This window comes from Mus caroli, chromosome 2 (genome assembly GCF_900094665.2).
Source record: "Mus caroli chromosome 2, CAROLI_EIJ_v1.1, whole genome shotgun sequence".
In the NCBI taxonomy this organism is placed as follows: Eukaryota; Metazoa; Chordata; class Mammalia; order Rodentia; family Muridae; genus Mus; species Mus caroli.
In genome coordinates this window covers 157,103,239-157,115,772 of record NC_034571.1, presented here as the reverse complement: position 1 = coordinate 157,115,772, position 12,534 = coordinate 157,103,239, and the positions used below count along the sequence as shown (strand labels likewise).

Below are 12,534 nucleotides of genomic sequence, written 5' to 3'. Positions count from 1 at the left end.
TGTAAGTGTGTGCCTGTTCGAGTATGTGAGTGTGGGTGTGTACATGACACTGAGCACACGTGAAGGTCAGAGGTCATCCGCCACCGTTGGTCCCTACGGTACAGCTTGTCTTTTGTTTGCCCCTGTAAGACTAGGCTAGCTGGTTTGTAAGCTTCTGTCGATTCTCCTGTCTCCATCCCCCCATCTCACTACAGGCACATAGGAACTACAAATGGGCACTGTCTTAGTCAGGGTTTCTATTCCTGCACAAACATGATGACCAAGAAGCAAGTTGGGGAGGAAAGGATTTATTCAGCTTACACTTCCATGCTGCTGTTCATCACCAGAGTAAGTCAGGACTGGAACTCAAGCAGGTCAGGAAGCAGGAGCTGAGCAGAGACCACGGAGGAATGTTCTTTACTCGTTTGCTTCCCCTGGCTTGCTCAGCCTGCTCTCTTATAGAACCCAAGACTACCAGCCCAGAGATGGTCCCACCCACAAGGGGCCCTTCCCCCTTGATCACTAATTGAGAAAATGCCTTACAGCTGGATCTCATGGAGGCATTTCCTCAACTGAAGCTCCTTTCTCTGTGATAACTCCAGCTGTGTCAAGTTGACACAAAACTAACCAGTACAGGCACTATCTCACCCAGCTTTATATGGGTCTGGGGATTAGAACTCAGGTCCCCACATTTGCACAGCAAGTGCCTTCCGTATCCACAGAGCCAGAAACTCTCTTTTTATGAGAGCATTGAATCACACACTGAAAGAAGGGAACTGAGCGAAGGAGCAGCTCGAAGCAGGGTTCCCAACCCAAATTATCCAGAGAGCTAGTTAACACAGGTTGCTGCATCTATCCCCCCGAGGGCTCCTTCCTTTGCAGTGCTGGAGATCAAACTCAGCTCATGCAGGCTAGGTAAGCACTCCATCGCAGGGCTCCACCTCAGCCACACCCCCAGGGCTTCCAATCCAGCAGGTCTGACTGTGAGGAAGGATAACAAACTCCCAGGAGCTGCAGCTGGGTTGGGTACCACACTTGAACTGCCACCACATTCAAAGAACATTGCAGGCACAGGGAGTTATGCATGCAAGGACCCGAGGACAGGCTGTGCTCATCGAGTTTGCAGGCAGAAGAAGAGATAGGGAGGGTGGCAGAGCTTGGGTACCTCCCTAAACAGGTCTTAAGCTGAAGTACCTAGGACTTGGTGGCAGCTGAGTGAGATGGAGTCAGAGAGGTGATAAGACCCGATGCATACTTTAAAAGAATGGCCTAGCTTGTGTTGATATACAGACTAGGAGCAGAAAGAGGGAGGTGAGAGGGGGCACCAGTTGGACAGGTAAGAGGCAATGAGAAAGAAGAATGCCAGCGTATTATTTCAGAGCAGAGCCCACGGGGTCAGTGCAGGACTGGATAGGGGAGAGAGAGGCGAGCGTTCTGAGCAGCTCAGTATTGGAGCTGCCGTGGAGGGAGGAGCAAGTTCATCCTCGGTCTGGCTAAGACAGGGGTGTGCACCATAAACACCAGTGAAAGTGCCTAGGATGAGTCTGAACACTCTCCTAGAGTCGTGGCAGGAGACTCATCAGCAAAGGAAGGGTCAAAAGCTTGGGGCTTCATGAAGTTGACAAGCATTGAGTCTGGGCAGAGAAGCGAGGTAAAGGGGCTCCGGGTGCCTCTCCTAAGCTGTCACAAACTGGCCCAGATTCAGTGAGGGGATTCCTGCATCCTCCAGAATACAAATCTCCCAGGGTTTCCAGACCCAACTCCACTTCTCCAGTCATCGATGCCAACTGTATGCAAAATACAGTGCTTGGCACCACTGAAAACACAGAGCCTCAGCTAGGCAGTGCCAGCACTTGGGGGGCAGAGGCAGATGGATCTGAGTTCAAGTCAGCCCAGTCTACAGAGTGAGTTCTAGGATAGCCAGGGCTATACAGAGGAACCTTTTCTCAAAAAGGAAGAAGGAAAACACAAAGCCTCAATTCAATCTGGGTTCATTAGCCACTGCTTTAGTCTGTGAACTGCAGGAGACGCAGAGACCATTGAGATCTGCCAATGTTTATTAGCGCCCACTATATGCATGGCGTCCAGGGTGCTTGACTCGGAGAGCCTGTAACGAGTCACCGGAGGACAAGGGCAAGGACAATGTTTGCTGGAATTTACTTTACTTTGAGACCCAAATGAGCAGACATTTGAGATTCCTGGTACCCACCTCACACCCTGCACACGCGTGTGCAGGGTCACAGTGCACTGAGAAACAGGGGACCATCCCAACCTCAGAACAGCGCTGAGTCAGCTTCATCTCCTGCAGCCGCCTCCATCAACTGGTAGCAACTAGAGAGTTTGAAGGTTTCATTTGGGCTCAACAGAAAGGAGTACCACAAAAGATTAGTGATGCCTGCTGTAAGGGCAGGGTGGGGGACATGGTGTACCACACAGTAGCAGTGGTGTGGCCGGACCACAGGGTTGGGGCTCAACCGAGTGTGGATGTTGCAGGCCCCTGCCACAGTCCCATCCCCTTGGCTCCAGTTCCCTGTGAACTGCATCTCTAATGAGTAGACGGAGCCTGTTTTGCAGTACAACCCGCACTTCTTGGGATATTCAGTAAATAATAGCTATCAGCTAACACTGCTTTCACAGAGCGATTCGCCTTTATCCTCCAATCCCGGGAATAAGGAGGGCAGGTGTTACTGTCTTCATTCTGCCAGATGGGAAGTAAATGCAACAAGAGACAAGTGACTTGTCTGAGGCTCTGTAGTCAAAGCTGAGACAGACCTTGGAATCAGAACTCTGAACGCAGCATCCACAGCTTTCTTCAGGGGACAGTCTCCACGCTTCCTTGCAAAGTACTTTACAGCTTGAAATCACTCTCACGCCTCTAATCTCACCTCATCCTCTTTCATGGGCTCTCTCTTAAATGCTGACACCCCCATTTTGCAGCAAAGGGAACCGAGGTCCAAGAGCAGGAATAAAAGTGTCAGGGCATGCAGTCTGTTTCCCAAATCTGGGGCTCGAGGGGGGGTTGGGTAGCAGAGAGGAGAGGAGGGTGGTTCCCGAGGGTATCATTTGTAGAAGGCAGCAAGCAGTAAGCGGGGAGTCTCCAACTGTCCCATCTGCAGCCAGAGTGTGGCTCAGCAGCCCTAGGGCCCAAGCCAGGAATCAATCGCTGGCCTCGGCAGAGACGACTTCTAAAGATGTTTTTAATTAAAGTCCAGGAAGATCTATATGTGCTACATCCTCTTGCCTAGCAACAGCACTAGCTCCTGCTCCCCTGCTGGAGGGACAACAGGATGGGAGGTTTCTGGTGGGGACAGGTGGCAGGGGGCCCTGGCCTTTGGAGTCGACCCCCAGGGATCCCAGGTAATCTGGACAGAGAAGAAGACGCCTATCCTCAGTTTGTCTCTTCCATCAACAAGCTCTTCAAAAGCTGGCGGGATGGCCCGGCGGGTAAAGCTACGGAGGCCTGGTGACCCAAGCTCTAGCTCTGGGGACCATGCAAAGACAGAGAAAAATCAACACCACGAAGTTGTCCTCTGACCTCTACACACATGCACCTCCCGGACCCACACCCCACACATAAAAATGAATAACATGCAAAATTAAAACTAACTAAATAAAAGGAAAACAATCCATCCAAACATGAGCACCAGGTCTGTGCTGGGCTCTGAGCCGACATGCCAGCCGGTGCCGAGCTGATGGAGCCACCATCCTGCCTTGGGGGCCTAACACACTGGGCCCTGATAGCTATCAAGTGAATGAGTGCAGCTACATTAACAGGGTTTATAGGTTGAGGAGGTGGCTCGGTGGGTAAAGGGCTTACCATGCAAACATGAGGGAGGACCTGAGTTTGGCTCCCCAGCACCCAGCCAGAAGCAGCGTTGTTCCTACCCTTGGGGTCTACAGAGACTGGGGTGTCCCCATGGCTTGCTAGTCGGCTACTCTAGCCGACTTGGTGAGCTAGCTCCAGGTTCCATGAGATACCTTGTCTCAGACAGCGAAGAGCATAGAAATAAGAGAAGACACTCTTATTCTTACATCAACCCCTACCCCTCCCCGTTTACCACATTGGCCTTCTTCCATTGGCCAGACTGTTGTTGCTGATGCAGATACCAGCATCCCAAACACACAAGGTCACCCACTAGACTCTACGAGTATAGCTTCACATGAATGCTGAGAGGACAAAGATCTTGTGGCCTTTAATGTAGGGTATCAGGAAAGCCCTTTGGGGGTGAACATTAGATACATACACGGGGTCAAGACTGTGGCTGAGATCCCTAAGAAAAGAGAGAGTGAGGGAGAGGTGTTCTAAGTCTCTGCAAAAGGCTCCCTCACCTCTTCAGGCCGGACCCCACCCTTCTGCCCAGTGCTCTGCCTCATGTTGCCTCCTGTTTTCTGTGTGGTACCATCTTCATTCTGTGACTCTAGCTTGCTACATTTCTGGTTTTCTACCATAGTAGCTGCCCCACTTTCTGTCCCTATGTATCTATCCCTCATCTCTCCACCCTGACCCACTTTCCTGCCCCTCCTCTTCTGTGTCACCTCCCCTGGTGCTGGTCTCTGGACTGGCCTCCCTCCGCCCCCTGTCCTGCCACCTCCCTTTCCCTGTAGCTGCTTCCCGGCCTCTCCTGTGGGTCATCCATCTACATTAGAGCTCCCCAGCTGGGGAGCTAGAAGCAAGGTCAAGCCCAGCCCAGCCAGCCCACATTGTAAGTGATGGTCCAGGAGGGAACTGGGAGGGGGCAGGAGGGCGGGGTTGGAGGAGGGGCTTGTTCCCTTCATAATCTAAGTGTTCCCAGGGACTCGACAAGTGGTTTTTAAATTTTAATAGAAAGCATTCCACACGGTGCTGGCAGCAGCAGGGGGTGGGAAGCTGTTTTTATAAATGTTGGAGAAGCTAAATGTAAGCCCAGGGTATCCCCAGGCCCAGCAGGACAGCATGGGAGGTAAGGGAAGACAATTAGAAACGTCTTCATAATAATGACACTCAGTCGACTCAGCTGGGGGAGGACTTTGCTAAAGCACTTAATCTCGTTAATCTCATTACCAGAGGGGTCCCCACATCCCGGATACTGGAGGGACAAAATACTATTGGCTCTTTACAGATTTAGGAACCTCTGGGGTGAGGGTCCTGAAGCCTCATGTGGAGCCTGGGAAAAGGCTGGAGTGCATGAGAGTTTACCTCTGTGGCCTTCCAGCTCTACCCCTCACACTGCATCGCCTCCTCCAGGAGCCTGAGGCGACTTCCTGTACCCCGTGGATAGCCTGTGTTAAGAGACCAACATAATGAATGACATCAGAGCCACCTGGATAAATCAGAGCTGAGTGGCAGGCAAGTCCTCCCTGTCTGATGTTGGTGTGCAGGAGTCTCCTACTCAGGGCCAAGGACATGGCCCTAAGTGCCTCCTGACTGTCCAGAGAACCGAAACTGAGTTCCAGTGATGTACACATTACATATTTGGCCCTTTGGCCTCTTAAACCCATCATCTCTAAGTTCCAAGGAGTCTCAGATTACACAGAGGGAAACAGGCCAAACAAAGGGAAGACAGGCTTGTCCCCTGAGTAAGGTGAGGACATACTGGGATGTGACCCAGGGATGTGATGCCTACCTACACTCGCTGGAAGTGTGAGGGACATCACCTCTTAGAAGGTCCCACTTCTCACATTGTCCTCAGCTCTGAGGAGCTGTGATGACCCAGGGCACACGGCAGGCTTGCTCTTCTTCTCAATGTCGCCTTCAATGCAGGTCCAGTGTGTCTGGAGGGTGACATCCTAGCCAGAAAGATCTGGGTTGGAATCATTCCCTACTGCGTAGTGGAAAAATTACCTGAGGATGGCATTGACCATGTCTGTTACTCCATTTCCTTACTGGTCCAGTCAGGGGCCAAGTCCACACTGCATCCATTCTGAGCCCAATAGGAAACTTAAAAAAAAAATGCCCTTGCCTGGACCCCACCCACAGAGTTCTATTTAATTGGTCAGGAACGAGACTTGGCATCAGTTTTATTTTAAAACTCCCAAAGGATTCTAATGCGTAGCCAGGCTGAGCACCACTGGAGTCTGTGCTCTCTAAGGACCAGACTTCCCATATTTAATATTCTGCACGGATCCCTGAGCCCTGAGATCCCGTTTACCCAAGAATCAGGTCATTCCTAGTCCTAGTCTTAACTTAGGCTCTTAAGAAGTGTTCAAGCAGGGGGACCAGGCAGAACCCTAGACAGCAGTCCTCCCCATCTTCCCAGACCAACACAGCCCATCATCGATAGGTTGGCTTGAAGAACCTGAATTCCATCCCTACCTTCCTCTCCTCTCTCCTCCCTTGTAGTTTTTCAGAGTCCCCCCTCTTTCGGTCACCAATTTAAATCAACTCCAATCAATGCCCTCCTTCTACCTGGAAGGCAGGGCATTTTAGTTTTGATACCAGATCCACCCTGCATTGAAATACTGCCTCACTGACAACTGGCCAGTTGAATATGGACGAGTGCTGTCCTTGGTGCTGATCGAGGGAACGGACTCTGCTGAATGGATCCAAGAGCAAGTACTCTTTTTCTTTTTTTTTAAAGATACATTTATTTATTTTATGCATATGGGTGCATTGTAACTGCCTTCAGACACACCAGAAGAGGACATCAGATCCCATTACAGTTGGCTGTGAGCCACCATGTGGTTGCTGGGAATTGAACTCAGGACCTCTGAAAGAGCCGTCAGTGCTCTTAACTGCTGAGCCATCTCCCCAGCCCCAGTAAGCACTTTTAATTTCTACCTCACAAATGAGGAACCCAAGGCACTAAGAGGTAAAGAGGTTTATCCCAACTCAGCCTCAGGTTCCTCATCTGCAAAGTGGGTTTGTTTGTTTGTTTGTTTGTTTCTTGAGATAGGAAGTCACCCTGTAGCACAGTCTGATCTCAAATTTATGGTAACTTCCCATTGCAGAGCCCAGACTTCTGGGATCATGGGTATTAGTAATCAGGCTCTGGAAATCTTAACAGATCTGACTGCAAGGCTTCTGTGTAGGTTTTGCGGGATAGTGTATGTAAAGCACTGTGTGTGATATGAAGTGGTTATTCTCTGTGTGTAACGATATCACTGGTGTTGAGCAATGATACCTAACCACGGGTTTTCACTCATGACAGCCGCGCATAGACTTTTGGAAATCCTGTGAATCGTTTGACACCACATTGGTGGCTTGATATCCAGCTGTGGCGTGAGTGCTTACATAAAAGTGGGGAAAACAAGATTTGTTTCCCATCTGCCCCTGCATCTGTGTCACAGGCTTAACGTGAGGACAGAAGAAACATGATGGTACATCAAGAGCTGCTAGGCAGAAGCTATGGCAGTTGACCTGGGGGACAACGCCAAGGTGACCTCACAGCTGCCTCCAACCTGGCTCCTTTCTCTCTGCCAATTCTGGGGAAATTCTGAGTAGTGGGGAGGGGCTGTGTGGCCTAAGAAAGCCATTTCTTCTGGGCCTGGGGGAGCCGTGGTGAATCACTGACCCTTCACCATCCCCACGTGTCGGCATTAACTGTAATGGCTGCCATAAAGAATCTCAGATTGGGAAAATTATTCCAGCATCCCCGAGGGAATCCCTGGGATGCAGTCAGGGAGAGAGAGAGAGTGAGAGAATGAGAGAGTGAGAGAGCTCAGCCATGTCCCCAGGGAGTCACTCAGCCCAGCACTGTGACTTGCCTGTGGGATGGAAGGAACAGGCAGAGAAGAGACAGAGAGACTCTGCCTCGTAACCGTTACACCAGCCCTATTTATTGAGCACCCATCCTGAGCCTGACACTTCGTGTATCCTCTCCCACTCCAGTGCCTCTGTGAGGGAGGCCTGGACACATTGTACACAGCAGCGGGGCCTCCTGAGACTGCCACCTGCAGCCTTTCCGTTCTTGGATCCGCTGGGCGCTGTTCTTGGTGCTGAAACAAAAGGCTTCTCAGCACGATCTGAGGAGCTTGGAGGAGAGGCCAGGGACAAGGGAGTTCGTGGCATGTCTCTGATCAAGGTCTGTTAGTGGTTCTGGCTCAGCACACCAGGCCATTTCCCCAGAGTCACCATGCCTGTGCTGTCACAAGTCCCCAAAGGGGCTCTGACAATGTAGTCCTGTGTTCAAATCCCACCATATCCTCTCTCTGTACACTCAAACAAATCTTTCCCATCTGGCCCATTTTCCTCACCTGTAATATATTGCAGAGGTCCACTGTACATCTCTGAGAGGCACTATGGACTAGTGATGGGCTAAGAGGCTGTGACTCTAGGTATACAGTAGGTGCCCAGCAGGAACCCATTACCCCCTTCCTCTGCAACTGGAGCTGTGTCCTTGGCAACCCATGAGCATCAGCACTGTAGGGGTGGGGCTGTCCTCTCTCCTCACCTTCTAAGGGCAACTCAGGTGTGGCTGGCACGCAGCTGCAGCCAACAAAGAGAGGTGCTTTTCAGGGCCTGCTTGGAAGGCTCCAGCGGCTGGGAGGGGGAACCCAGAGAGGAAAATGAGAAATGCAAAGGAGAGAAAAATAAATACATGTGTCTGTCTGGAATGATGGAGGGCCCCGGGCTGGAGGCGGGAGAGGCGGGCAGCAGGCTGGGCTCAGCAGAATTGCAGTACTGGCACTTGCAGACTCCCTCATTAGCCAAGCAGTGAACTACCCTCACCTCCCAGCAGGCTTTTTGCTGGCCCACAGAGTCCAGCTCAGCCCCAGGAGGGTCTCACCCAGGTCCCCAGCAGGGCATTCAACTGAGGACACCACCCAGATGTAGGACCTCAGGCTCCTTCCCTTTGGGTCTTATCCTAACCGCCCCGCCCCCCCCCCGAACTCTTTTCCATCTCCCCCCTCAACACACACACACTTTTTTTTTTTCTAGAAAGGTTCCCATAGACCTTCAATCTGCCCCTCCCCCACCGGTCCAGTCTCACGTCCCAAGCCCTGCTTTCGTCAAATTGAACATGATGTCAAATTAGAGCCATCTCTGGGACAGGCCGGGAGAAGCTCCCAGTTTAATGAGGCAGCGTCGAAAATCAATAACTTAATTGCCGCTGTTTGATGGACTTTTATCCAATTTATGCTCTCCCCAGCAGCCTACGTGCCGAGCATGAGGAGAAGTGTGTGCGGCCTGAGGGGGGCAGCGCTGTCTGGGCATCAGGGGGAGGGGCAAGAGGGCATCACGTCCTACAGCTAACTGCTTTCCAAAGGGAAGCTGGCCACTGCCATCCTCCTGCCTGGGGGCCAGGAGATGCCAGCCTCTGAGGCCTAGTGAGCTTGGTTGTACTTCTGCTCAGCTCCTGCTGCAGAGAAGGAAGACAGGTGGCAGAGTCCAAAATGAATCCAGAGGGGCTGTAGTGACTAAAAGCCCCCTGGGGCCTGCTTTCTAGTCCCAGCTCTGACTGTGCCTCATAACTATATAGATAATGACTGTTATCCCTGCATCTGCCTTTGAGGGACTGCCCTTAGCTGCACGGCAGTGGGAATATCAAATCTATTCTCCCGCTTGCCCTGCAGACCAAGGACTGGCATTCTGCCCGTTTTGGAGAAGAACCTGAGATTCCCTTGCTGACCCTACATCTGGGAACCAAGGGGTACTTGAATCCATGGCTGCCTGCATCCCTAGGAAGGTCCTGGGTCAGGAAACAGGTTGGGCCTCAGTTTGAGAGCAGGGCTGTAAAGTAGATGTCCAGTGACCTCTAGGAGATTCCCAAATGGTCCCCTAGTCTCATGGCTTCCCTAAGACAGGGAGGGAACAGGGCTGCAAAGTTTCAGGTGACCGCTGTATGACCTTTGTCTTGCTTGGTCCCCCGGGCCCAGGCACNTCCGTGATGCAGGTGATGGCCTCTGATGCAGACGACCCTACTTACGGCAGCAGTGCCCGGCTGGTGTACAGTGTGCTGGACGGCGAGCACCACTTCACAGTGGACCCCAAGACAGGTGAGGGGCGGGGCTAGGGCAGGGGGCGGGGTCAAGCACCACTTCACAGTGGACCCCAAGACAGTAAGAGGCAGGGCTGGGACAGGGGCTGGGGTCAGAGATGTATTGCCTAGGCAGGTCACTGAGCTGGCTGACCCAGCAATGCTGAGGGAGCGCAGAGTGCAGAGCTCAGAGCATGTCTTGGGTTGCAAGAAACTCTGGGGTTGTGGGAAGGTGGGTGGTCACACAAGAAGAGGAGAGAGCAGGGAAAAGTGGGTGAGTCTCCTGCAAGAAAAGGAGAAAAAAAGAAAAGGCAGGAGGCACAGCTGTCTATACCCTGTAAGGATCTCATGTATCTAAACTTGGTCCCTTGTTCTTGGGACCAAACCGATCCCGGAGTGTTGTGGAATCACACGTGGGTTCTGGGAGGTGCTCATTTTAAGCAGTTATTAGGCTCTGCTCCCATGGCGGGTGTTGATCTGACAGATAGATGAAGTGGCTCTTCCTTCTTTACCCTCACATGCATAGGCACCACGGATCAGCACTGACACACCCACAATGCCCCTCTTCACTTACCCAGAGCTTAGACCCTGATGATTCTCTGAGATCCCTGGGACAGTGTCAGTGAAGGCAGAGGCTCAGAGAGGCAGATGACTAAGCTGAGGTCACACAGCTGGGAGAGCTGCTGACCATGATCCTGTAGGACGTTCTCGGGCCTCCAGGGAAAGGAGGAAGATGAGATGATGGTTATCAGATGCTGTGCATGTGTGGTCCTCAGAACTGAAGGGGTGGGATTTGCTGGGACATTTCGGATTTGAAGTACCCAGTAAGACATCAGAGGGAGAGGCAAGGGAAGGCACCCAGGGAGAAGATATGGCGCAGGAGAGATGAGGCCGCAGGTGTCCAGCCTGGCAGTGCTCAGGAGCTCAAGTTGAATCTAAGGACAGTGTGTGTGGGCGTGTGTGATGGATTTGGCTTTGGTTTTTTTGTTGTTGTTGGGTTTTTGTTTATGTGTTTGGTTTGTTATGAGGAGGAGAGGGAGGAATCTAGTCTATGAGCTCAGTTTAATTGTGTTCCCTTACACATAATATCTTCATTATTCTTGCCTCCTTGCAAAAAAAAAAAAAAAAAAAAAAAAAAAAAACAATGCATTTCAGGAAAACATTCAAACACTAAAGAAACGCAAAGAGGAGAGGGCTCCACTGCCCTTCCCCAGCCCCCACAGCCCCCACAGGTAGCGGCTGATGTGTACAGTCCAGACAATCTCGGACTCATTCGCTTGAAAAACATTTAAGTCATTTTGAAAATAGATAGAACATCTCGGGGTTCAAAATTCAAAAAGTTCAGATGAGTATTTAGCAGAAATCCTTCTCCTTATCTGGTCCCTAAGCCACTTGACCTGTGTCCCCAAGGCAAGCATGGCAGTTTTCTGCTGGATATTTTGCAGAGCTGTGCTGTGCATGTACAAGGAAGTAGGGCACGCGCGTTTTTCTTTTTTGCTTTACGTGTAAGGTAGCTATAAACACTCCTTACCCATAGCTGCCGCTTTTGCTTAACAATACATCTCGAAGATGGTTCCATATCGGTCCATAAAGAGCGCCCTCATTCTTTTATTAATGCCTGTTATGGATATACTGAAATTTATTTCCGTGGTCCCCTCCTGATGGGCATGTACCCTGATTCCAATCATTTGCTAAAATGAACAGTGCTACCGTGAATAACCTCACACATACATCATTTTGAGCTGGTGTGAGTGTATCTGCAGGGTAATTTTCAGGACGTGAAAATGCAGGGTCACAGAGTGCATGCATTTGGAATGTCAACAGAGAATACCTAGATGTGCCCAGATCACCCACCCCACCCTCGGAGGGCAGTGACCAGGTTTGCTCCTCCTCACAGACGCTGTGGGCTCATCGATGACTTCTGAGCTGGGAAGTGACATGCTCAGGGTTTCGTTTTAACAAGATCCCTCGGGTGGCATCAGGAGAACTCGGCTCTGAGACAGGAATTGGCGGCAGAGGGGCTCCAGAGCCCAGGTGTCCAGCACAGAGCCCCCAAAGACAAAAGTCAAAAGCTGGTACTTGCCTAATACCCGCACGGATGCTCTAACACTAGTTAGGAGGCTGGAGTAGATGCAGGGTTGGGAGTGAGTGTGTTGAGATGCTAAAGAAAGAGGAACTGCAGTGGATCCTGCAAGGGGCAGACACTAGGCAGACCAGAGACCCTGATCTCCCCTTACCCCCTAGTCTCCTGCAATCACGTAGGTTGGGTGCCTTCCATGGAAACAGGAGGAAGTGAATTAAGACAACTCTACAGGAGAGGGATTGACCAACATGTCCCAGGGGTTGCAGCAGAGCTAAAGAATCCAACATCAGGGGCCTGGAGAGATGGCTCAGTAGGTAAGAGCACTGACTGCTCTTGCAAAGGTCCTGAGTTCAAATCCCAGCAACCACATGGTGGCTCACAACCACTCGTAATGAGATCTGATGCCCTCTTCTGATGTGTCCGAAAACAGTTACAGTGTGCTTATATATAATAAATAAATAAATCTTTGGGCCAGAGCAAGCAAGGCCAGAGCAAGTGGGGCTAGAAGGAAAAAAGAAAGAAAGAAAGAAAGAAAGAAAGAAAGAAAGAAAGAAAGAAAGAAAGAAAGAAAGAAAG

At 51.1% G+C, this 12,534-nt stretch overlaps 1 protein-coding gene across 2 annotated transcripts in view; it reads left to right on the top strand.

Moving 5' to 3' along the window:
• Nucleotides 1-12,534, top strand: part of Cdh22 (cadherin 22) — a 123,840-nt gene that overhangs the window by 68,241 nt on the left and 43,065 nt on the right. The window contains exon 4 of one of the 2 annotated variants that reach the window (XM_021156302.1): nt 9,775-9,894. In XM_021156302.1, coding sequence (XP_021011961.1) covers nt 9,775-9,894 — 120 coding nt within the window. The remainder of the gene's footprint in view (nt 1-9,774; nt 9,895-12,534) is intronic. The other variant, XM_029469594.1, reaches the window with a different exon arrangement.